This window comes from Dermochelys coriacea, chromosome 15, assembly GCF_009764565.3.
Source record: "Dermochelys coriacea isolate rDerCor1 chromosome 15, rDerCor1.pri.v4, whole genome shotgun sequence".
Classification (NCBI taxonomy): domain Eukaryota; kingdom Metazoa; phylum Chordata; order Testudines; family Dermochelyidae; genus Dermochelys; species Dermochelys coriacea.
The window spans coordinates 11,758,905-11,785,671 of record NC_050082.1 but is presented as its reverse complement, the minus strand read 5'-3'; the positions used below and the strand labels follow the sequence as shown (position 1 = coordinate 11,785,671).

The 26,767-nt window shown below is 46.5% G+C and overlaps 1 protein-coding gene across 3 annotated transcripts in view; it reads right to left on the bottom strand.

Moving 5' to 3' along the window:
* Window positions 1–26,767, bottom strand: part of BCR (BCR activator of RhoGEF and GTPase) — a 129,728-nt gene that overhangs the window by 55,519 nt on the left and 47,442 nt on the right. For 2 of the 3 annotated variants that reach the window (XM_038373593.2, XM_043497869.1), the window contains exons 2-3: window positions 11,477–11,661; window positions 363–467 (exon numbers count right to left, since the gene is read on the bottom strand). In XM_038373593.2, the coding sequence (XP_038229521.1) occupies window positions 363–467; window positions 11,477–11,661 (290 nt within the window). Of the gene's footprint in view, window positions 1–362; window positions 468–3,552; window positions 3,749–11,476; window positions 11,662–26,767 lie in introns of those variants that run through there. The other variant, XM_043497870.1, reaches the window with a different exon arrangement.

Genomic DNA, 26,767 nt, shown 5'->3' with positions numbered 1-26,767 from the left:
CACAGATTTTCCCAGGACACAAATGCTGAAATTACAGTCCCTGTGCCCCTTGTTTTGTCCTCTTAATCTCTTCCACTAGCTGCGGGGCAGCAGGCGTAGTAGTTAAAACAGGAGGACTAGAAGTAGGACTCCTGGATTCTATTCCGAGCTCTGCCAATGACTCCTTGTGTAACCTAGGACAAGTCACTTTGCTTTTCTATGCCTCCATTTCTCCATCTGCAAGCTGGGGATAACAATTACCTACACTTCACCAGGTCATGGAGACAGTCAGTGTTTGTGAAGCTCTTGGAAATCTTTGGATGAAAGTTGCTCTGGAAATGTAAATATTATCATTAAATCTGGTGTCTGTGACAGGTGCTTACCAGCAGCAGAGCCTCTAGGTGGCTCAGGTAGGTTTCCTCACTGGCTAGGATTCCAGACAGGACCCATTTTCTCATCTCCAAGCCCTTCTCCAAGTCTGGCTCACTCTACAGAGAAAGAAGATGAAAGGATAGGATTGGGGAGTGTTATTCAGCATTGAAAATATGACCTCAGGTCAAACTAAATTTATTGTATTTAGGTATAGAGTAATAAAGAATGTGTCCATCACTCAGCCTCTGGGCATACGTACAGAGATAAAAATAATATACACAGTTTATTTACCTAGTATTTTAGAAACGTACTGATAATTCTCCATGAGCTTGACTTAATAATTGTGTGTGTCACTTGGACACCCCTCCCCACCCCAGTAGCCTGGGGTTTCCACAAGATGACTGCTTGTTTCTTTTCTGCCATTTATTAAGGTAGTTCTCAGGCACCAACTTGCCCCAGTGTTTATTCTTTTAATAGGTCTATTTTGAGGGTAGGATAATCTGCACTACTTGGGATCTCAGTGCTGATTCTCTAAATGGGTTTTTCTTATCTGGATTACATGCAATATTAGTACTTTCACAGAGACAACCCAAAAGAGAAAACGCAAAGACAAGAGAAAGACAGGAAAAAAGAATTCAGAGTCATGTGGATAAAAATAAAGGCTAGAGATAGATATTATGGAGAGCTGGTAACATTTTTGTGATGTATAATAAATTCATCAAAAAAATGCAGTTTGGGGGCAACCAAAGCTAACTGAAAATTCGGCAAATATTTTCAGCCAAATAAAAAATGAAGAAAAAAAATCAAAACAGTTCACTTCAAAATGTCATTTCATTCATATTTTTTAAGTTTTTCATCAGAGTGAGAAAACCCCAGAAAATTCTATTGAAGTTTTTCAATTGTTGACAACGAATCAAAAAAAATCAATTATTTACTCTGTTCTAGAGGTAACCTCTTCAGAGGTAAAGTGTCTACTATAAAACCCCATTTTAGCAACTCAATAAAACTTTGGCCTGAAAACAGCCAGATTTTATCTCAAAGGTAAAAGGGAGCAATTCTGCAAAGTTTGAAGAAAAAGTGTCCAGTGGTTACAATACAGGTCATTAGAAATGTCCATCTATTTGAAATTCTGTTATACATTTCTTGGTCTCCCTTGAACGCAAAACACAGCTTCTTATAACCCTCTCAAGCACTCATACAGTCAAATCTCCTTGAAAACAGGAGAGCAGTTTAGAAGAGTCATTTTGGTGGTTGTGCATGGATAGTTTGGGGATCAGTCCTGCCCCAGTTAATATCAGAAAGGTTTGGGCTGTTCAGGTCAGTGGGAACAGGATTGCGATCTATGTGAATATGACAGTAGGCTGCATGCTATTGGCCTAATGTCAGTCTTTCCATATCTGAAATCTAACAGAGCTCTCCTTTAGCTGGGAGACCCTCGTTTTGGGCTCTGGAAATACGTGTGATTTATTATGGAGAGGGGGTAGCCTCTCCATCGTAAAGTTTGCAGCAACAGTCCTATTATGAGATTGTTTTGAGCCAATATGCAACTCCAAGAAAGAGATGCTCAGCGACAACTACAATATTTTTTAGCACTTTTATTAAATTGTGTAAGCATTTTTTGAGAGTGAAAGACCTTAAAATGGCTCTTCTCTGGTAGTTCTGCCATGTGTGAAATACCGCAGCACCTTGTGAAAGGAAATGGCAGATGGAAGCTGCTCTAAAGAAACTGGTAAAAACTATACACAAGCCAGCTAAGATATGGAAGAGGAAAGCACTTGAGTTTACATCCTCCTTTCAGTGAAATTCTTAGATACACAATGTATTTTGTCATCTTGAAAGGGAGTTTCTGAGGAACTCAGGAATTTGTAATCCAGCAGACAGTTTAAGCTTCAAGGAAAACGCACCAGTGATTAGGCACTGCATCTTAAATACTATACTGAGCTGGACACAGAATCAGAACTGCTCAACTATTTATGATTATTATTTATCTCTCATGTAACAGGAATGCCTAGGAGCCCTACCCTGGACCACAGCTCCATTGGGCTAGGCACAGTACAAACACAGAACAAAAACATAGGTCTAAAACTTTTAGCAGACTTCGTTCAACTCAAGGGGAAGGGGCCAGGGCATTTGAACAATCAGAGGCCTCTCCTGGCTGTATCTGCAAAATGCCCAGGCATGAAGCTCCTGGATGGCCAAGGATTTGTTGCAATGTTTACAAGTAACTTCACAAAAAACGTTAAAATCCCATCACCGCTTCAACATCCCTCCTGCCGCAAATGGTGTGATTGGCACCTTATTGATATGGCACTGTAATTCTCATTAGCAGGCCCAACCTGATGACAGAGTGTAGGACTGTGAGAAACCAGGCCTGATCTGTAAGCACGGAATTGCGAAGTCGTGGAACAGGAGCAATATAATGAATTTTGTATAGACAGAGACAGTTGGATTCTGATGAGTCCTTCAAATCTCTTTTAAGTTAACCCAAAAAATATTGCTATAGATTTACTGTCACGCAGAATTTCCCTTCCAGCTCTAGAAGCCCCTGTTTTCCCACTCATAGGAATAGACTCTGATTTCTAACAATCCCTACTGTGTATTCTCAGATGGTAAAGATGGAAGTTCCTAGTTTGATTGTTAAAATTTCTTATATACATATTAAAATTAACAAATATATATAATTTCTTATATATATTATAAATATATATATTTTAAAAAAGATTTACTCCTCAGAGGTTCACACATCTCACAGGGCTCTGCCGTGGCTGGCCTCCCCAAGGACATCAGATGGAGAGGTCACCTCTGAAAGTCTTTGGAGTGGTTTTTAATTCCTTTTATGTAACCAGCTTCAAGTGTGTGATGCTGGAAGATTCTTGTCCCCTTTCAGTTCTATCCAGCCCAAGTGGCCTGGCTGCCTTAGCTGCAGTGCAGCAGCTGCATCAGGAAACCCCAGGGGAGTTGAACCTACAGCCACAGAGCACATTAAAGGTTTCCAAGGCAGTATCTGATATTTACATACTGATTCCTAGAGCTCATTCAGATGATCTGCTGCTGCTGCTCCTGCTGCTGTCAGGGATCAATAAGACACCATGTTTCTTCTGTCTGGGTTGTGCTACTGCTCAGCACTCCCCTCCTGAGAGCTGATTATCCAATGCACATTTCCTGCTGAGGACACCCTGTTTTGACAATTTTATCTAGTACCTTACTGAGTGGGCAGCTCTCGCCACCAGAAGCGAATCAGGATCCAGCACCAGTGCCTCTTCACCCTCCAAGGGGGACTGCATCCTCCACTCTTTATATCCTGCTCAGGGAAATGTACTCTGGGCCCAGGAAAGTCACAGGGAATTTGGCACCAGACTTCAGCAGGGGCAGGAACAGGGAGTTAGTTTTGATCATCCAGCTGCTGTCTCCTTTCCCATCTGCAGAACTGGAAATGGTCTCACCCTCTCATCAGTGGTGAGCCAAAGTGGTGAGCAGGCGCGGGCAAGGAGGCCACACCCCTCTCCCCCACTGAAGCAAAGAGGCAGAGCAGGGAGGTGCACACCAATTCCAAGAAGACTCTCTGCTCCGCCTGGTGCATCTAACGAATGAGGGCAGTGCCCCTGGGACCAGAGCTTCACTCCTTGCCTTGCTTCTGCAGTCCAGGTAGAGAAAGAAGTGGAATGCTCAGCACAGAGGCATGGAAGAACAGCCCCCTTGCCGCAGATGGAGGAGAGGAGGATCTGCTAGGACTAGGAACTCCTTCCCTCACCTCCACGCACAGGGAGAAGGAACTCTGAGTCTGAGCACACCCAGCTGTTGCAGAGGGGGGTGGGGAGCAGGCCCTACATTTACCAAATTCACACCGGCCCAGCACTCCTACAAGACAAAAGTGCTGCCAAAGATGGGGAGTCATCAATTGGGTGCAGGAGCAGCACATGGCGGAAAGCAACGTATTCCCTGCCTGGCCTGGGGAGGGTTGGATGCTGGGCTTCCTCTAAGGCTGGCTTGGCCCATTTTTCACCTGTAGGTGTCCAATAAGTATCCTGAATCTGTCCCTCCCCCTTTTCCTCAGCATCCTCCCCGAGCCCTTTCCTCCCTTCTAACCCTCCTCCCCCATCCCCCCAGCTACCCTCCTCCACAAATTTAAAAATAAATGCACCTTGTAAGAGCATCGCCTGGCAGCAGCCAGAGCCCATCTGTCAGTCGTGGGAGCGCTCTCTGTGAAGCTCTGAACAAGCTTGTAAATCAGTGCTCTCTGCTCCTGCTCTCCATGAGCTGCAGGCAGAACATGGAGGAGGGAGGGAGTGGGAGCACTGATTAGAACAAGAGCTTCAGGAGCATCGGACGCCAGCAGCGCTATTCACAGGCTGGTGTTTCCTCCGCAGCTGGACTGTGCATCAAGCTCTCCTGGGGATTTCAAAGCTGATATGTTGAGTCGCTGCCATTGGCGCAATCCTGCAACCTGAACCCAGGCCAGTCTGAGTGGTTAAAAGTGCTGGATATTATACACCCTGCATACGCTGGCCCAGGGCCAGGGCTGTTTTGAATGTGTTTACAACTTGTCAGTCTAAGTACTTTAGTTTACTAACCAGGTTGGCACTGTGTGTGTTATATTCAATTACTACAAGCCTGGGATTCACCAGCCCCAAGGATTAGACAGATACAGCTCTTCCCAAATCTGTTTAAAGGACTCGGGGCTTTCTGGCTGTTGTTTAAATTAATGGTAATAATCGTTTTATTGTGAAGGTTGGGAGCATATGGATTAAGAATCTGGAAACATGATGAATAAGATTTTACAAAGTAGTCCCAGCTGGCATCTCCCTGCGAAGGGGAATGTTGCCTCTGAGTGAGTGTATTAAAGGGATCTTTAAATCTCTCCCCATCCTTTGGTAGAGTGTTTTCAGAAACCACGCAATTAGCATGTTCAAAGGAGAAGTTTCCAGTAAGGATGGCTCTGAGTCTGAGAGAGAGGCTGGCAGCCTTCAAAGGGAAAAATTATTAAGTATGGTTTTTAAAATGTAAATATCTTTGGAGGCTTCTGTTTAATAGGCTGGAGGTGTCTCATTGTCTGGGAGATGTTAAACAGGGAAGCATTCTGTAACCAGGCCAGCCCTGCTTCATGCAAGGAGGGCTGGGTGGGAGCAGGGAGAGGAGCCAACATTATTTATAACATCAATGCTGTGTGTGCCAGCTATCCTCAGGAAGGGCTTGTACATCCAGGCAAAGCCATTAAACAGCAAAGAGAAAGAAAGAATAGGAAAGAAAGAGTGTGGGGGATGGATGGGATAACAGAAAGTGAAGACAGGAGAGAGATCACAAACAAAACTGGGAAGGCAACGGAACGAAAACCTCCGAGAGGAAATGACAGAATGAAACAGGGAGAAAGTGGGAGGGGGAAGATTTGGAGGTGCTGGGGAAAGATGTGCAAACAGAGGCAGAGCAAAGCCATAGGGCTGCGCTGGAAACAAGATCCTCTGAGGTGCTGATGCAGTTTCAGAAGTCACCTTGCTTTTTCTTCCCTGACAGATCCTGTCAGCTCCATGCGCAAACCTGAGTAGGAGGTGCCCTGCCTGTCCCCTCCCCTCCCCTCCAACATGGAACAAGGTCTGTAGGGAAAAAAACAGGTGTGTTTTGCCCCAGGGGTGCCACAGTGGGAAGTGGAATCAACAGTTTGGAGCAGATCAGGTGGGGTAGCTTGCCCCCCACTCCCTCACATTGCTGGAGGATATTCTCTGACTCCCAGAATAAGCCAGCTAGGCTGATGCAGGTCATCTTTCCAGTGACTGTCACCCAGAGAGCGTCTGCTTTGGTAATTTACAATAAAGGACTTTTGTAAGCATGGGAGGTGGAGCTTGTCACACCAGTCAGAGGTCAGCTTTATAAAAGGGAGTTCCAATTCTTGATGCTACTAGTTTCCAGAACTCCAGCCCTGGTTATATTGGCAGGAACAGTCAAAGTTCTGGGTGATTTAAACACAGAAGTGTAGCCTTACACACTAACTTCAGTGTTCTTCCTAGCACTCACCCTCACCAGGCTCTGGGGAATTTAAAACCCTCTGCTTCCTGCTTGAGTTCAGGATTGATGAATCGCAAAGCAGGAGGAGAACAAAGATTAATTAAAAAAAAAGTAATCTCTATAGTTTAAGGACTATTTAAGGTCCCTAAGCATTCACAGAGCGGCAAGACTTTAAACACTTTGGGATGGGGATTTTTTACCCTGCTAAGGCCTGAATCCAGGCCCTCTGCTTACCATTTATTATTTGCAGAGCATCAACAATGCTAGGCACTTTGAAACAGGTGTGAGAAGCTGAGAACCTAAAGGCTCAGTGCACATATGAAAGACGGGATAGCCAACTGAATTTTTTTTGCCCCAGGGGTGCCACAGTGGGAAGTGGAATCAACAGTTGGGAGCAGATCAGGTGGGGTAGCTTGCCCCCCACTCCCTCACATTGCTGGAGGATATTCTCTGACTCCCAGGAAAAGCCAGCTAGGCTGGTGCAGGTCATCTTTCCAGTGACTGTTACCCAGAGAGTGTCTGCTTTGGTAATTTGCAATAAAGGACTTTTGTAAGCATGGGAGGTGGAGCTTGTCACACCAGTCAGAGGTCAGCTTTATAAAAGGGAGTTCCAATTCTTGATGCTACTAGTTTCCAGAACTAGTGATGGATCCAGAGCAAGCAAAGAGGACTGACAGGGCAGCACTGTCTGCAGGTCTGAGTGGACTCCCCAAAGAGCACAGACGTACAAGAGCAGGCTGACACAGGTGCCCAGCAGACGAACCGCAGAGATGTAGGCACCAGTGGAGAAAAAGGGATCTAAAAGCTGGTGCCAGGGGAAATTACCATAGGTGGGCTGAAGCTGACAGCACTCTATCCAGAGATTAAAGTTTAGCTCCCCCTACTTGGCTAAAGCAAAGGGAGAGCTCCCCCCGCTCTGGAAGAAATCTGCTCCCCCAGAGCTGCTGCTCCCCTCTGGTTGTCAGTGGGAGCAGCAGGGGGAGCTGGAGCCTGTGTAGCAAAGGCATTTCTAGCCCATTGGGGGCCCTAAGCAGGAATATTTCCCCCTCCCCAACACATAATAAAAAGCAAATAGGGGGTCCCCCTTGAACTGTTCGGGGTCCTAAGCAATTGCTTAGTCTGTTTATGCCTAGTGCCGGCTCTGCTGGCTGGGGAGCTTCTGGGTCTTTCCCTACAAGTGGGTGTTAGCACAGCTGAACCAGACCAGGGAAGAGGGGGCATCCCAGCCGAAGTCCCCATTCACAACCCAGCTTCCTCCTTCTACAGGGAAAGAAGGCCAGTTCTGACACTCCCACCCCTTTTAATGGAAGAGGGAGAGAGAAATAATCCAAAAGATTGGATTTGGAATAAAACTGATCTAAACGTGCAAGAAATGGATATTTGTAATTTTTCTGGGGACAGCATGCCTGCCCTCAACCCCACATTGTCATTACATCTCTGCATTGCTGGAGGAGTTCGGATGGGGAACACCACGGAGGTGACCCAACCCAGCTCCACATACTGCACGTGTCTGGCTGGGGCGCTGCTTGGGGACAGGAAGTTCTTACGGATAGATTTCTCCTCTTGTCCCTGTTCTCTTCCCCTTGCTTCCTTCCCTCACCTCAAGAGGATGCAACACTCCCTCCATCATAACAAGCCCCCCCAATAGCCACCACCAAGATTGGGGAACTCCTGCATCCTATTCTGACCTGCTCTGAGCTCTATCCCTTCCTGTACCCTTCTTTCCAGCAACAAGCCCCCAGTTTGAATCCCAAGCTGTCAGAACTCTCCTTTAGTGACATGTGCCACTGGCTGCCCCAACACTCTTATATACCCAGAAGTAAGCTCCTTTTATGCTGACCTACTCCCAGTTACTAACTCCAGTTCCCACAAATACAAATGTAACCTCTATATTATAGGCAAGGCTGGTAGAACTGCCTATTATTAAGGTTGTCCCACACTTCATATTATTACATCCTGTTTTTAACTTTGCCAAACTTCAACTATTTGTGCTGAAATTTTCCTAACACCCGTACATCTCAGGCTGAACATTTCCAAAAAGTTTCAGACAAAATGATTCAGCAGTTTCCAAGAATGAGGCTAGGAAAAAAACCACATTGCTTGGCAATGTTAAAAAAGATTCTGGCAACCTTTTCTTTTGAGAAGCTCGGGTACTCGATGTTCAGGAGCAGGGACTTGAAATTTGGCCAAGGAGGTGGTCTTTGCGTCAGGGATATGCCTTGTGCTGTTCTTGTCAAAATCCCCCCAAATTTGGCCTCTGAAAAAAATCTCAGTTCACACCTGCCAACAGAGATTTCTTAGAGTTTAGCAGCAAAAATCTCCAAAGATTCCATACACAAAGAACATGCTCTAATTCCTCACGCCTCTACTGCAAGCCAAACAGCGTGTGCACCATCTCCTCACAGAAACTAAGCATGCTCCATTTCCAGTCCCCACAGCTCCTACATGTGACAGAACTGTGCAGGCATGGTCCATCTCCTCACAGTTGCTCTGGGCTAGGGTGGGGCTGGGCACTAGTACTAAAAACAGGGTGTCTGTCTCTTCTGTGCTCTCTCCCGCTGCAGGTTCTCAGGCAGCATGGAGGAGGAAGCCACCTGACTCGAATATAGATGAGACAGATCATGGGGCTGAGGATATGGAAAAGAGTAGATTGGGCCAAGGAGCCTGGAGATACTGCCACTGAAGGGTGGAGGGAGAAAAACTCCCACCTGTGACTGGAAACTGTGGGAGAGTGAAGACTGAACTGGATGGGTAAATAGACTGAGAATTGTGGGGGAGAGGGGTGTTGGAGTCTGGAACTTGATAGGCAAGAAGACTAGGACTGAAAGCTGGGGGAGAAGGAGGGGAGATTGTGATGGATGGGGTAAGAAGACTGGGAGTGGGGGATAGGTAGGGGAGGCTGTTAGTGGCTGGAATAGGAGAATGGGACTGAGAACCAGTGAGAAACTGGGGGGACTGGATAATTTAGAAAAGTCACCCTAGACACCAGTGACTGAATCAGGCAGAAGAACAAAGCTACTTATAAGGGAGAAAGCTTTTTTTACACACCATCTTCTGAGTTTCAGAGACTGAGGGAAAGGAAATACAGGAGGTGCATTTTACAGCTTTAAAGGCTTCTGGTCAAATACATTTTGTGCACTTGCCCCAGTGCACCACCTTGGGCACTTTATACTTTGTTACGAAAAGAAAAGCAGTACTTGTGGCACCTTAGAGACTAAAATTTATTAGAGCATAAGCTTTCGTGAGCTACAGCTCACTTCATCGGAGCTGTAGCTCACGAAAGCTTATGCTCTAATAAATTTGTTAGTCTCTAAGGTGCCACAAGTACTGCTTTTCTTTTTGCGAATACAGACTAACACAGTTGCTACTCTGAAACCTTACTTTGTTACAGTGACACCTTTTCCAAAGCAGCTGCAAGTGCAACCATGGTGACAAGTGGTTTTGCAACTTGCAGTAACAAGGGAATGAATGTGGCTGTAAAATATTGTAACAGGTTGAAATTAACCTTGTAATCCCTGTGGCTGACACTTCCTCACATGTGCTGGCACCAATATCTGAAGATTACTTACAGTGTAATCAGGAGTTTTAATTGCAGCTCTGGGTCAGGAGTCTGAGGTAGTGCTGGGGCCCCTCCCTCTCTCGGCAATTGTACTGTGCTGGACAAGAACTAACCATAATTAACAGCTATCCACTCATCTATGAAACAATAGGTACAAACAGATTTCCCCATACTCTATTTATAACAAGCCACTTTGACATCAGCACCTGCAGCAAGTGGTCACTCCAGGAAGTAAAGGAACTCCATCCCTGATGCATGTTAGCAGTCTTTCCATCAGAATGAAATGACCCAGGTGCTCCAGCAGGATATTGCAGGGCTGCCCCAGGAATGCCCGTGCTGGGATTTTCCATCACAGCCCTCTCATCCTTCTAGTTACATTTTTGCTGTCTTTTCCCCCCATATTTAAATTTCTGTAATAAAGAAAACCAAGAACTCAAGTATGAACACAAGCACCATTCCTGATAGGCAGTGCTGTAATGACAGCGAGGGTGACAGGGGCCTGAGGGGCTACACTCAGCTCAGCTTTACTTATCCTCCTGAACAGGTGCTCGGGGAAGGACTGCAAATTGGCAGCTTTGAGGTAGAGGGTGGGAACGCCTTTTGGAAAGTCGGGCTCTGAACCCAGAGTCACAGGACAGGGTGGAACTCCAGGCTGGGGAATTTTCCATTACACCTCTTTGCTTAAGTCAATAACCCATTTTGGTTTCTGGTTATAAACATTACTTTGGAAGAAAACGCTTGCTGTCTGCAGCTGCATTTCATTTCTAGTGGGTCACACTGAGCTAACAGTTAAATTTGACTAAACTAGAGTTAATTACCCATATAGTTATTGGGAGGGAGAGGGGGATTATTAATTCTTTTAAGGTTAAAAAAACTCCCTTCTGGAAGTATTTACACATGGGCACAATGGATCCAGTCAGCTCTAAGGTCTATTGCAGGTGGTCACATGAGCTGCTACTGAGTGCACACAGTACATTTTTAAATGAGAAGCATCTATTTCATATGCACCGTCACCACGGCTTGGCAAATTTTAATTCCTGTTGTCCTCCAAGCTTCAAAAAACTTGACTTTACTTGTCAAAGTCTGAGAGTTATCGGAGCATAGTTCACTCCCTTCCAACCCCCTCCTGTTCCTCCCTCCCCCAATTTTTTTTCGTCACAAATCATAATTACCATGTACCCCCTCAGCATGTCTTTTTACTGTGTTTGGTCCCAGACCTTCTCTAAAAGCACCAGCTGGTATTTAGAGCTTGATTCTGCAGCCCTTATTCACTGAGTAATCTCTCTGATTCAAGAGGGTTACATACTCACAGGAGCGAGGCTGAACAATTGGCCTTAAATCTGTACACGTTACACATCCATGAAACATGGGATTAACATTTGAAAGCCACTTTAACCTTAAATGCTCCATTCCTAGCAGGTACCACTATCACATGTCACTCAGTCCACCTTCCCATGCTCATGGCCCCATGCTAGTCTCACTCACTCACGCATGCACACGCGCACACACACACACACACACACACACCCCATGCTGATTCCATGCTTAAAGAGAGTAAAAAGAACTCACTGATTTTGTGGACTCCAAAGACCCTGAGGAGAGAGTATCTCGGCTGCCCCGACTCTTGGAACTGAGATGGGGTGAGGAGGATGGAGAGTCATCAATGTAGGGCATCATGTCATGGTGTCGCCGCTGTTCTTCGGCACGGTCTGCATCATAGGCATAACTAGGTGGCATTCCACTGAATGAAGCATCTGTAGAGAAAAAGCTTAGCTTAAAAACAGAACTAGGAAGGAGATAAGCATAGGCCAAGTCCACTCCCTGGTCCAACAAGGACACATACCTCGTCAGTATTCAGCAAATCCACAATTATTGATAGCGAGATACAGCTTCATCCCAGGCTTAAGTGTAACAAACTCCCGCTTGTTAAGCAGATGCCCTATTCCACTCATTATCAACTCTGGGAAATAAAGTCTTTTCTGATACATAAATTATTCTTTACTTAATCACAGTTCATATCCCTGGGTTTTGCCCGTATTGCATAATGTTAAATATTGATGCATTTGTACTTGATGCATTACGTTCTTTAAAATGTTAAAGAATTCCTAGCAAGGTTCTTGTGGGGTGCCCTCCATGGGTTGCCAATCCATGATTATGTGTCTCAGTGCCTCATTTTCTTAAAATGAGCATGATGGGTCAGGGCAATGAACCTTGTCCATTTAGCACAATCAGTACAGATGAGGCCTCCATGAACGTTGGCAATGATACAGACTTCATAAACTGACATACTTTAGGATGGAAATCCAGGGTTTCTCCAGACCTCTTAGCAACAGGAAGACTAGGAAAGAAAGATCTTAAGAGCAAAGTGAATAGTCTTTTGCCAAAAGCAAAAAACAAACAACCCCAAAAGACCGCTTGGTGGATACCCCTCCTCCTAAGATTCCAGATTAACCCCTCAAGTCTGGGGAGAGAGTGTCAAATTAACCATGATCTGGTGAAAAGTGAGTGAACTTCTGCAGAAAAGGCCGATGGGAGAACTGCTGTTTGCATTCTGTGCTGCAGGAGGAGGACAGGAGGCTGCTGTAAGTGGAGTGTGAAGGCCACACACTGAACACCTTGCCCAACGTCTCTGCTGCAGCCTAATAATCTTCTCTGATCACTCTGCATATGCAGATGTGCACAATGAGTGAAATACACCACTGTGCAGGGAGCCAGCACAAGGCCTATTTGAGTGAAAAGAGACCCAAGCCATAGAGCTTAAGTGGTACACAGCTCTCCTATTGATCCTCTGCACAGGGGTCAATTTCATTTACCTGAAATTGCCCAGAAATGTCCCCACAGGGCTACGGAACATGGGACCTGAAGCTACAGGGCTACAGCTTATTTCTCTCCCCACTCCCAAGTATTATTGCCCTTCTTTTACAAGCTATCGAGGGGGGAAATGATACATTGCAAAAGAATAAAAAAGATTTCTATAAATCAGCATGTACTGTAACAAGGTGAGCCCAATACAAACAATTCCATGTGAAGTGAATAACTCCAGCTTTAGATACCACACAGAAAACAGACCCTTCTGTTTTGGAGGTATGAGGAGCCCAGCATTAAGACCGTGCATTAAATACAGGCTGAAATACAAATAGGACTAAGTTGGACTCTTTTCCACAACACTATTTAGGTTCTGCCAATGTAATGAGGACAAGCAGCTACCAAATATACCCAGCAATCCCCTGGACAGGTGGCAACCCTACAACCCTCCAAGAAAGTGTGACTCACTCCAGCAAAGGATGCACACTCTGTGTGAGACACAAAATAAACCTTTAGAGATGAGGGGCTTGTTCATGGTGGGAGGGGTGGGGTGTGTCTGGGGAATTTATACGAATGATACACTTAAAACCCAACAAACCGACTGTAGAAGTAAACCTCTGTACTGTACCAAACACCAGCCAGTTAAATAACTGCAGTGCCTGAGACCTGGGCCTCGTAGGGCCCATGACAAAGTTATTTTAATAGGCCTCAAGGGGCCTTGAACCACCAACAGCCTTGTGGTGCTACCCCGAGTTCCCCAAGTCGCTGGAGTTTGCTAGACAGTGCAAGAACCACAGGACTGAAAAGTAAAAGCAAACACATGTTCTTTAGGGGGGCTTTGCACAGAGGCCTTCCAGAGTCCCCTGGTGCCCAAGCATATGACACAGTGGAGTTGGTCTGGACAAATGGCTGCTGGGGAGGGAATTGTATGTTGGATTAGGAATAGGGTGACCAAATAGCAAATGTGAAAAATTGGGATGGGTGTAGGGGGTAACAGAAGCCTATATAAGACGAAGCCCCAAATATTGTGACTGTCTCTATAAAATTGGGACATCTGGCCACTCCAATCCGGAAAGTCAGTGGGAGTTAAAGTCTCTTTTATCCGGCACTTCACCAATTGGAAAACTCTATAAACTGGAGGGGCTGCTGGGAGCGCTCTGGGAATGATTTGGGTCTGGGAGGGGGCTTGGGGTGCAGGAAGGGTTTGGGGGGCGCTCACTTCCAGTAGTTTCCTGCAAGCAGCTCCCCATCCCTGCTGTTCCTAGCGGAGGTGCAGCCAGGCGGCTCTGCAGGCACGCTGCCTCCGTCCCCCATTCCCGAGCACTGACTGCATCTCCCAGCCCATTGGCCAGGAACCACGGCCAATGGGAGCTGCAGGGGCCGGTGTCTGCAGACAGAGGCAGCGTGCCTGCTTGCAGAGCTGCCTGGCCGCGCTTCTACCAGGAGCGGCAGGGGCAGGGGCAGGGGCAGGGGCAGGGGCAGGGGCAGGGAACTGCTGGAGGTGAGCGTCCCCCCATCTGGCAGCCTAAGCCCCCTCCCATGCCCCAACCCCCTGCCCTAAGCCCCCTCCTGGACCCAAGCTCCCTCCCAGAACTCGTGCCGCGCAGCCCCTCCCACACCTCTGCCCCCCCACACACACACACTCCAAACCCCTCCCTCTGAGTTAACTGGCATTTTTAATTTACTGGCACCCCCCTTGTTCCCCCAGCATGCCAGTTAAAAGAAGATTTTACTGTAGCATCTATCACCATGGTATCTGTTTTTTCATGTGGCCCTTGTACTGTTTTCTAGCCTAGCAAGTTTGCAAAATATTGTTATTTAGAGTTTCAGACTGGCATTATCCAAATAGAATATCAGCCTCCGTACAGGGCTCTAATCCTATTTTCCTGCTTTGATTAGGCAAAAGCACTTTCTCCCTCAAAAGTTTCTTCAACCCACTCATAATCAGACTGCTTTCTCTCTCACACACATGCAGAGGTGAGATTGTGCTGCTATGCAGAGCTGTAGGCAGGAATATTTCTTCCATTCCCGATGGCCACACTGGATAATTTACTGTCTACTTACTTACTGCTTATGGAGGAGCTGACTCTGAAATCTTTTGGTACAAGCCTCTCTGCTAATTTAGTTTAGACTGAAATCACTGTACCTTCTCTACCCTGCACTCTAGGGAACGGTCTCCACACCTCTGACCTCCAGAACTCACTCTGTCCCACATTGCTCTCTCTCTTTACAAAAAGGCAAGGCACAGAACTAGGACTCAGGAGAGCCAAGTTCTAGTTTCAGCTCTACCCCAGGCTTCCTGGGTCACCTTAAACAATTCACTTAACCTCTCTGTATTTCAGCTTCCCCACTGTAAAATGGGTATAATATTGCCCTCTCTCCCTTCCTTGTAGGAGTTTGAATCCATTAGCATTCACAGAGTATCTGAGATCTGAAACTGGAATGCACTGTACAAGCACAAAATATAGTTATTATTACTATCCTACCTCTTCTCTCTACTGTTTGTTCTGGGCACAGGGTGCAAACTCATTTGCAGAGTTTTCCACTATCCCATGGCAGGAGGAGTTTTCTGCTTTTACTCCCCATGTGAGATTACTCCCACCAACAGAAGCAGCATGTTCCTGTACTCAGGGACCACTAGAGAAGGCCTGATGCTGATAACTGAAGTAGATTTGTCTTTTCCCACCCTGTGATTAAAACGATGGTTGTGCTAGGGAAACTAGGTTATTCAGATCCCTCAGAACCCAGGTTGGCACAATGTGGCACAGACTGTGAAGCTTTGAAGTCCTCTCCAGAAGAGCGGAAAGAGTGTTGAGCGAAGAGACTAAAGCCAGCAGCACAGATACTTTCAGCTGCTCTGGATGCTGTTACTGTAAGTGACAAAAGGAGGCAAGTTTCTTGCCCGGTGTCTCAGGTAGCTGAGGACACCCCTTCACACAGTCAGGCAGTGGGATCTGACATGGCAGCGCATGTTCCGCTGTTAAATCCCACTAATACTCAACCCATTTTGATTATTTTCCAGTCACAGGCTGGAAGTGTTTGTCTCACTCATCTCTCTGTACCTCAAAGGTACAGCAGCCAGGGAGAGGGGAAGTGAGCAGTGGGGTCTGCCTGCCTCCCCTTCTCACAGATACTCGCCAGTCTGTCAAGAAACAACAGGTCCCAGGTGGTCCCCAATCATCCCAAACAAATCACCATTGGAGGTCTCTCCTCCCTGATACAAGGGGCAGCCTATCGCAGACTCCTGCCCACTCAGAAGAATCGCAGCAGGCATGGAGACGAGCCTTCACAGCATCCAGTAGTAGCCAATGCTACCTCATTCACATCCCCACCAATTATCTCCAGGACTCTAGGGGAGAGAAGAAGGCCTGCCTGCCTGCCTGCCTACCTCCCTCCCACGTACCAGTAAGATGCCTTGAGGGCTACTGGGTGGACTACAAAAGCCCTTGCTGCTACTCAATTCACTCCACAAACCCCAGGACTCTGGCCTCCATCACCACGAAGTGGGTTCATTGACACTCATCTCACTGTGCCTGCTTTCCAACTGATCTGATGAGCCTGCGTTGCCTCCCCCCAGCATCTACCTTCATCCCTCTAACCTGTGTCTCTACCTTGTGCCCTCTCCCTTCTCTGTGCCATCCATCAGCCCACCTATCTCCTGATCCTTCTCCTCTTCCAATTTCTCTTTCTTTCTTCATGCCCTCTAACTTCCTTCACTCACCTCTTCTCAGTTACACACACACACACACACACACACACACACACACACACACACCACCACCGCCCGCCCCAGCACTCCTACATTTAAGTAATGAATGTGATCTTTAAGGGATTATTATAATAAAACCAGGTAATTGCATGCTCTTATTGTTACCCTTGTCCTCCTCACTTATCTTACTCAAGGGGAAAATATTAAAATAAATAATAGGTCTTTAAAAATCAGCTTCATCTCATCTGGAACTACAAATGACTAAAATATGTCCATCATATTTGTACAGTTAATGCATGGTGTCACTACAAGACAGTTAAGGTTCCTTGGGATCTTGACTGTGCACTTCCATACCTTAATATAGTTGGATTTATTTCAAGTTTAACCATAAATCTCTGCATTTCCTGGGTTATAACACTTGGTTTGGGGATAACATCCCTGTATATTTTTTTTACCCTAAAGTTACCAGTCTGTACTCTCAACCTTAACTCTGTCTTTAGATTGTTTATTGCCAGACCAAAAAGACACCAAAACCAAAACTATAATACATCATGGCACTATTTTCCCTTCAATGGAAGCTGCTTGCAGTCTGGTGTGGGATTCAAACTCCGCACTCAGCTTCTGCAAGAATAACCAGATGTGGAGGCCAACCCCATGTTCTGTGAATGCAGCTGTGCAAGGTGTTAGGGAGAGTCATGAAGCACTTTCAGGCGTAACATTAAGCATTTTGTTTGTTTCCCTGGCATCGCTCCCCTAAATGAAGGAGGAAGGGGCTGATGGTATTGAAGGCTGGTCTATACTGGAAACGTAGGTCAACCCAGCAACGCCACTGAGGGGTATGAAAAATCCCCACCCTGTGCTGATCTAACCCCCAGTGTAGACAGCAATAGGTTGATGGAAGAACCTCTCCCATTGCAGTAGTGAGTGTCCACACTGAAGTGCTGCAGCTGTGCCACTGTAGCATTTTAAATGTAGACTCAGCCTTCGTGCCCCCTACCCCAGCTCAGATTCATACACAATAAACACACTGCGGGCCAATCTCTCCCTATAGCCAAGATCAAATATCACAAGGAAAGGGGATGCATATTTGCCATGTCAAATGCCAGTGGCTTTATTCTGCTCAGCTGGATGAAGAGAAAACAGAGATGCTAAACAGATTCAGAGGAGATTCTGCTTCTAGGGCCCTGTATCTCTTCCATAGATAGGGCAAGTGTATTAGCATGTAAAGAAGCTGTTTAGCAAGCTCCACTCACACATAACTGGCTCTGTACCATCTCCTGGATATTTGGAAGCTGTGGTCTTTTCTTCTGGATATGCAAAGTCACCACAGTGATCCGCACAGTTGTAGCCTCTCAGCTGTACTGATGCTCCAAACTTTGTTTGGAGCTAACCTTGAAAAGCCACCCCTAGATGTTGCAGAACGCAGCCACAGTCTTTCTTGGAGACAGCTGGTGATGCCCACATTCCATGGGCTGCTTATTTACTAGCTAGTGAGCTCCAACATTTTCATATCAGCATCTAAAGCACAGATTAAGTCTACCTGAGGGAGTATGTGCTGCTCTATTAATTTCAATGTTAGCATAGCAAGTTATACAAATGCAGCCAATGGGGAGAGAGAGAGACTCCGTCAGCTACCTGTCAGAGGTGGGCACTGTGCACCCAGCACAGAGCTGCACAGTGTGTTAGGGGCTAAGCCTGTGTCCACTCCTGACTCAAGTGCAGCTTATATCCCAGCTTCATGAAGTTTCTGCCATCTTTCTCCTTCCTCAGTTTCCCCCCCACATCATTTCACAATGAGAATCCTGATCATTTAAAGAAATCTCTTCCTTGCACTGAAACCGCTCACCATCCAATTCTACAGGGCCTGCTCCAAAGCCCTTTAAAGTCAATGTGACCCTTTCCCAATTGACCATAATCTGGAGAGTGCAGGAGGCAGGGCCTTTTCCATCGAGGCCCATGCCTTTGAAATCCTCCCCTGCTCTTCTACATTCCTGGCATCCTTCAAGGTTAGACTGGAAACATTTCCACATTCAGCTTGTACTGGCAGTATGCATTTTAGATGTTCTCAGCAGAGTAAGTGTCTGGAGCTGGACTCCTGTCTAGTTTCCTTTCCCATCTCTTGCTCAGGATTGTGCATCAGGGCAAGTTGCTTTCATTTGTTTTAAGTCTAGAAGCTGAATGTAAGTTTTAAGGCACTGCATGTCTGCAACCCGATCATCAAGAATGGAAAGTCAATTTGACTGTGATGATACATGCACAGGCAGACAGACACACATGCACAAACACACACACAGCTGTGCACCCTGGAAGCCAATGGGAGTTTTATCACTGATTTCAATGGGAGTAGGAGCAGGACCACAGTGGTTGAGCAGCATCAGTTTCACTAGAGACAGGACAAAAACTAACACTTGTGGTTATTATTACAAGAGAGACAAAAACAAGTCAGCCCATTTCAGAACAGCAGCAGCTGCATTAGGAATGGAGATAGTTTTAGTTTTCTTTCTTCAAAAAAGTACCTGGTTTCAGAAAATCCAGTAACTCAAAGCCTATAGGAAATGGCATGTACTGGCCCCCCACTTTGGAGCTGCTGAGAGTCTCATAGCTGGTGAGGATATATTCTTTGGCAGAACGAGCAGATGAATAGACCAAACAATAACCAGCATGCTGCTCCCTAACGTGTTCTCAGCAGCCGTTTCCACAGAGAGCTTCACGTCTCCTCCTAACTTCAAACAAAACACTGCAGTGTCAGCTGCTGGAGAGACCGAAGGGATTAAAAAACGAACAGAAAATAGAACAAATGCCACAGCAGAGGTTATTTAAAAAAAATAAATAAATAAAAGCCACCACCGTGCAGGAGTCTTAACGCCCAGTGTAGACAGCGTGATGTCAACAAGAGGGCTTTTCCCATTGACATAGCTACCGCCTCTTGGGAAGGTGGAGTACCTACGCCGATGGGAGAAGCTCTCCCATTGGCGAAGGTAGTGTCTTCACTAAGTGCTACAATGGCACAGCTGCATCAGGGCATGCCTACACTACAAAATTAAGTCGACCTAAATTACATTAGCCTATAGCCACTGCAGTAATTACGTTGCTTGTGCATGTCTACACCTTGCTCCTTGTGTCTGTGGTGTGCGTCTCATCAGCAGCACTTGTACTGATTGTAGTGTCAGTGTGGGGCATTGTGGAACAGCTTCTGAAAGCCAGTAACAGTCGACGTAAGCAACACAGTGTCCACAATGACACTACGTCAACCTAACTACATCAACATTGACTCTCATAGACACTTCCTCAGTTAGGGTGATCCAAGGCAGCTTACGTTGACCTAACTCTGTAATATAGACCAAGCCTCAGTGCAGCTTCGCTCCTGCAGTGCTCTATGTGTAGACAAGTCCAAAGATCATGAAAAAACAGCTCTGAAGTGTGGACTGCCCTGTTCATTCCAATGGGTGTTCACTCATGTGCCAATAAGGGTACTTTAAATGTCAACATGGTTAACTATTCCTCTGCTGCTCAAAGTATGTAAAAAATAAAGAAGGAGAATCATATTATGAAGATCTACTCAGTCTAGGAAGGAGCCACGCCCCAGGACTCCAGCAGGGCACTGGAGCCACACCATGGTGGAAAACAATCTTGAGGAGCTCACAGCCCATGGATTTATCTGAACCTCACTAAGAGACAGCCAAGCCCAAGGAGGCCAGAGAGTTGCATGATCATATTTTGAATACCTGCACAAGCTACAGAGAATAGCATTTCATTTTGGCATTTTGAATGTGTGGATCTTAATCTGTGGGCAGAGCTTGGAAGCATACCTTTTCCCCACCCCAATTTGAGCCTGGTCCAGTGGGTTATTTCTGTACTGTAGACAGAGCTGTAGCTTGCCCAAGAGCTGCTGTTTTACTTTGAAGGCTTCAAAAGGCCATTAAGATCAAATAACTGTGAGCTAAGAACAATCCAAGAGGAGCCCATGTCTTGTGACAACAGAACTCTGGAAGAGACAGGCTGGCTAGCAAGGTTTCCTGCTGAGAAAGGGGCCTCTGGGAAGGAAGGCAATGGTTCCACTTTAGCCTGGATACACTTGCAAGAAGCAGCCATGTAATAACCTAAAACTATGACACTGGTGAGGACAGACTGCATTTGACAGAGCAGCCCAAGCTAGGTATAGAAGCTGTTTCAGGACCGGGGGATGAGTCTTCAGCCCAGAGCCTTCATCTGGAGGAAGGGATACACTACATCGTTCTGCAACATAGCTTACAAGGAGTCCCCTTTTCCAAGGACGGCAAATACAAGGCTCCAACAGGCAGAGTCAAGTTGTAACAGCCAACATAAATAATACAACAACAAAGTTTCATCCTATTTCCAACAGGGCATCCACAAAGTGAAGCAGCCTGCGTGGATGCTAGCACTAAAAGCGCAGTTGCTGAATGTGCCCCCGTCAGCCAGTCACACACTAGTTCGAAGTAATATCCCTGCACAAAGGCCGGGTAGAAAAAAGCCCATGGTCTCATTTTCAAATATACTGAGCTCCCACATCCCACACTAACTTCAACAAGCGCTGAGAGTGCTCCGCACCACAAGCAAATAGACTGCATGCTGATCTAGGACCAGCTAGGCAGGAGATCTGGTACTCGGATTAGAGACTGGCTGTCTGAGCATGCAGCACACAACTGTGATTTCCAGGTGGCTGGCTCTACAAGAGCAGCAGTTCAGAAGCTGGACTGCACAAAGGGTGGGGTAGGGGAAGGGAGAAAAGCGTGAGAAGGAATTACCCATGAAAACACAACCAAGCTGCTCTCCATGCTGCAGGCCCCACACAAGTCTTTGTGTTACAGTCCACTGAGGACTGTTGGTAACAAAGGAACAAACTACAGGGCTAGTCACAAGGGAAACAACTTTTCAACTGATTTTTGACTTGTCTGGAAGATTCCCCCTTTCCTTTCACCTAAGCTGATGGTGATTTACTAAAGGATTCCCTGGTACCAGGTGCATGAAAAATGTCAAGATCGACTATGCATGCTGTGTGAATGCGAGAGAGATGAATTATCTGGGGTAATTTCACATTCACTTTGGCTCAGAGGGAGGGTCCAGGGTGGTGGTTGTGGAGTTTGTAATTATTGTCACCCCAACGTTCCACTTCTCATCTCCTGACCCAGCAATCCAGGCTGTAGAAGAACACAGCAAGAGCTTCTCTGTGACCTGGCACTTACTCTTTTCCGCACCTGTAATGTCCTGAGGATAGCCCCTCCACATTCTGGAGCAGAAACTGGCTGTTCCAATGAACAGGCTGGCACCCAGAAAATCCTCCCCAGGTTTCACACTGAGCCCAGAGCATTGTTTGGAAAAAATTTTGAGAGTTCAGGGAGGGACATGTGGATACTCATGGCACAATGAATAGGGCCCTACCAAATTCATGGCCATGAAAAACACATCATGGACAAAGAACTCTGTTTTTTTTCCTGTGCTTTTACCCTATGCTATACAGATTTCACGAGGGAGACCAGTGTTTCTCATATTGGGGGTCCTGGCCCAAAAGGGAGTTGCAGGAGGGTTACAAAGTAATTTCAGGGCGGATCGCAGCGTTGCCACCCTTGCTTCTGGCATTGCTTTCAGAGCTGGATGCCCAGAGAGCGGTGGCTGTTGGCCGGGCCCCCAGTTCCAAAGGCAGTGCCCTGCCGGCAGCAGCACCGAAGTAATGGTGGCAATACCATACCATACCACCCTTACTTCTGCACTGCTGCCTTCGGAGCTGGGCGGCCAGAAAGTAGCGGCTGCTGACGAAGGGCCCAGCTCTGAGAGCAACAGTGCAGAAGTAAGGGTGGCAAGACCACACCAAGCCATCCTTACTTCTGTGCTCCTGCTGACAGCGGCTCTGCCTTCAGAGCTGGGCCCCTGGCCAGCAGTCGCTGCTCTCCGTCTGCCCAGTCTGAAGGCAGTACCGCTGCCAGCAACAGTGTAGAAATAAGGGTAGTAGTACTGCGACCCCCCCTACAACTCCTTTTTGGGTCAGGACCCCTCCTATTACAACACTGTGAAATTTCAGATTTAAATATCTGAGATCATGAAATGTACGATTTCAAAAATCCTATGAGCACGAAAGTGACCAGACTGGACCATGAATTTGGCAGGGCCCTAACAATGAATGATGAAGCTCTTTGCTGTTAATACCTCAGTTCAAATCCCCGTGCTTTAACCTGCTCCCCATAACCCAGGTCACAACAACACTTTCCAGCAGAGCTCAAAGCACTTTACAAATGTTAATTAAGTCTCAAACCCTTGTTTGATAGGTACTTTTATTATTAGGCTCATTTTATGGGTGGGTAAACTGAGGCAGAGAGCAATTAAGTGACTTATTCAAAGTCACACAGCAAGCAGGTGGCACAGCTGGAAATGGGACCCAAGAGTACTGGCTCTTATTCCCCACGATCTAACCACCAAACACCACTCACCTCCAGACCAGATACTTTAAACACAACACTGTCAAGAGAAACTTCTCTGATTTGTTTTAAAAATAGCTTCTTCCTGACCTTCCACTGGCCTCCCACTCCCTCTTCCCATTGGAGACAGTGAGTCCTTCCCTGGGCGTAGCCACTGAGAATCCAGAAGGACTGAGCTGCCATAATTATCAGGATCCGACACCAGCACTTAAGGCCTGTTTCTCGTTTCAAGCCTAAACAAATCAATTATTCACCACAGCAATGACCTACTTAAGAAACCAGGGCTGGGATCTGCCATGAGCAACATTTTGCTCCAGAACAAGTGGATTTAATAAGGAAAATAAGCAGGTACAGTTAGAGCAGCTCTTGCAAGGCTGCCATTGTATCAGCCACCAACCCGAGCTGATAGAGGAGCGGCTAATAAACAGTCTGAGGCAGTTTATCCAGCTGGCAGGAACTAGACACCATCTCCCATTGTTTCAGTCACCAATCCGCAGCTCCTCCTTCTTTCCACTAACTCTGGCGCCCCATGAGGGCGTTCGCTCGAAAGAGCCTCCAGACTGCCAGAGCAATGAACAGATCAAACGATTGTGACAGGTGCTTAATGGTCATCCTTGTCATTGCTACCTCTTAGTGGCTCAGCACTGGACAACATTCAATCCCAAGTTTTGGCAGGCAGAAGCAACCCCAAATCCATGGGTGGCTAAGAAGAGAAGCCTTAATAGGGCACCTGCAGCTGCTAATAACAAAACCCAAAAAAGGCAGCCCAGGAACGTGATGGCTCCCACAGCACTGCCAGAGACCATGAGTGACGCACAAGGGCCTGGATTTCTAACACAAGACAAAACATTACCAAACTGAGTTCACCTCATACACAACCGTATTGCAAATAAGCATGTGCCCCAAGCACCCTGACTACACAGCCCTGGAAAGGGGAAAGGGCTGAAATAACCCCAGTCCTGTGGGTCAGCAAAATCTGCAAGATGCAGGAACAATCTGACATCACTTTCTACTAGACATGGTTTCTGATCTGGCAGACCATTTTAAAGGAGGTGTGGTGGAAGAAAGGTGTTCCTGAAATGATCAGCCAGACACACAGTCACTTTTATATCCCATGCAGTGCCATCTATATGCATACACCTAATCCTCTTGCTGAATAGCACACTACGCACCAAGAACCATCATCACACTCCTGCACTTAGCACAGCTGTGGTTTGCTGGCAACTCTAAAGGCCAAGAGCCTTGTATCTTTGTTCCCATTATAGAATATTTATTTACTTATTTTAATCACCCCTCTTTCATACAGCAGTTGGATGCACTTTGAAGTATTTCACTAGGACATAGAAAACCTCCGCCCTCTTTTAAACAGAGCAAATGTAAAATCAGAAGCAAATAAACACAGCCAGGGGAAAAAATAAAGGGACACTTCTGCAACGATGCTATATTTAGGCCCTGCTTTACTAGGACTATTACAGAAACTTGGAAGATGTGCTGGCTTGATGCTTGGTCAAGCCTTAAAGCTCCAAACTATTTGATGCAGCCGTGAAACAGCAGTTCTGACACTCAGCTGCACGAAGCCAATACTGTTCAGCAGCACAGGGTCTTGTTCCCTGCAGAGTCCCTGTGTACAGCTACATTTCCTGGGATTAATAATAAAAATGCTGCTGCTAGTGACAGTGTAACAGCAACGGCTAAGTTGTCTTGCAAAAAAGGCTAACGTCACGCTGAGGTGTATTAACAGGAGCGTCGTATGAAAGACACAGGAGGCAACGGTCCTGTGCTACTCGGCACTGGTGAGACCTCTGCGGGAGTACTGTGTCCAGGGGCACCGCCCTTTGGGAAAGATGAGGACAAATTGGAGAGAGTCCAGATGAGAGCTCTGAAAAAGTGATAAAAGTTTAGAATATTTGACCTGTGAGGAAAGGTTAAAAAAAGGGGGCAGGTTTAGTCTTGAGAAAAGCAGATTGTGTGGGGGACCTGGTAAATAGTCATCAAATATGTTAAGGGCCATTATAAAGAGGATGGCGATCCACTGGAAAGAAAATCCGGCTGTGCTGAATGATAGTTTTGCCCTCAGTTGTATTTGCAGGAATATCCTGGGTTTTTTTTTCGTTTTTTTTTTGTTTTACAAGACACAAGGGAGAAAAAACAAAGTGTTGCTCCTTCTTTATATCTTCAAACATAGCAGCCAGGAAACAAAAACACTCAAGAGACCCACACGAGCCTGAACAGACGATCCATGCACATTAATGGATCTTAATAGCTTATTTTGTTCACAAGGGTGAAAGCAGAATTCATTGTGCAAGATGATATGTGCCTGAGTGGAGCTACGGTGCCTTTCTACCTACCAACTCACACAAGGCAGATAGACCCATGAACCTTTCTGGTGCACCTTTGTTAGGAAGCATCCTCCAGCATGAATGGGAAAAACTATACTCCACTGAGGTTAGTTAGAGTGTTCCATCCACATGTGACCAGCACTTGATCCATTGTGAAGCTTGGGCTGGGGAGGAGGTGCAAACAAATCTCACCCTAGTGATCCATTTCTAAAGGAAGCATCTGTAGCAAATTAGCTAGACATGGTCTCTAAGTCTACAACGTTACACACTAGTTAATGTCTCAAGGTCCCATTCCCAATTGACTTGCTTTATCTATTGCTCCCCAGATTAGATATAGGCAAGCCAGTGGACCTTAAAGCAAGGCCCTTCCTCCAAAGCTTCCCCGAGAGGGTTTATCCTGCAGAGTGCAATTACACAGAGGTCACACACTGCTGCTCTGCCTCAGGAGAGGCAAGTCCCAGGAGCAAAGGCTGTGGGAATGGAATAGGGCTTCTCAGGAGCTGAAGTGCTCACACAGGGGACATTCAGTAGGTAACCACAAAGTGCTGTTGCTGCTGCCGTGTCTTGGTTACCTGGGTTTGAGCATAACAGATGAGCCTGCAACTATGGCAGTTCCCTCCCACAGGGGAAGATGAGCACTGATGGGTCTCTAGAGAACCGCAGGCGTTATTCCCTCTCCGAGTAGCTTCTGGGAAGCCGAGTTCACTGTGGGACTCGGGAAGAGGCCACGGGGTGAAAAGCAATATTTAGAAACAGCAGGAACTGCAGCACAGCTGCCTCATGGTGCACAGACTTCTCTAAAGGGATTACTGACTATCAGCCACTCTCAGAGGGGGCTCTTTATGCCAGGCTGGCACCTCTCCCAGAAAAAGCTGGGTAACAGAGGCATAACAACCCAGCACACTCTAGTCAAGAATTATCCCCCTTTGAGGATCCGGGAAAAGCAGTCAGTACAGCAGGGGGTCTTGCTAAATGAAAGTAATAACACTGCAAATGCCAGCTGTCTGCTGAACAGCTCTTAACCCAATAGTGCCTACTTATGAGGGATATTATCCCTTCCTCCTGCCCTTTGGGTAGGCATGTGAGACAGGGGAACTTTATGCTCTCAGGGCACTCGTTGATGGCCACTGCCAGGATGTGTGTGTTCTTCCACCCAGTTTAATGAGATCATTACTTACAGGTGCCATTTTTCAGCAGGTGGGTGGAAATCTCAGCCAGGAGAGTGGAAATGCAGGTACCACACACCTTGTCCACATTCACCAACTGTGGTGCGCTGCACATATTTCAAGAGTGAGCCTTGGGACAGGGACCACAACTCCACAGCCCCCTCCAAAATTTGTAACTGTGAACCTCAAAATATGCAGTTTCCAGCACTGTATAAAGTCTCTCATCCAGACATGATCTAGGCCTGACTTCCCTTTCAAGAACATAAACAGTCCCGAATTAATGGCCTTCTCTCCAAGGTACAAATAGAAACGGTCCTCCTCCAGGATTCTCCCCGAGACTAGGGCAGCCTCACCTCTCCCTACTGTTTCTTCCAGCCTGGTATGTAAAGCAGCTGGGCCTGGCTGCCCAT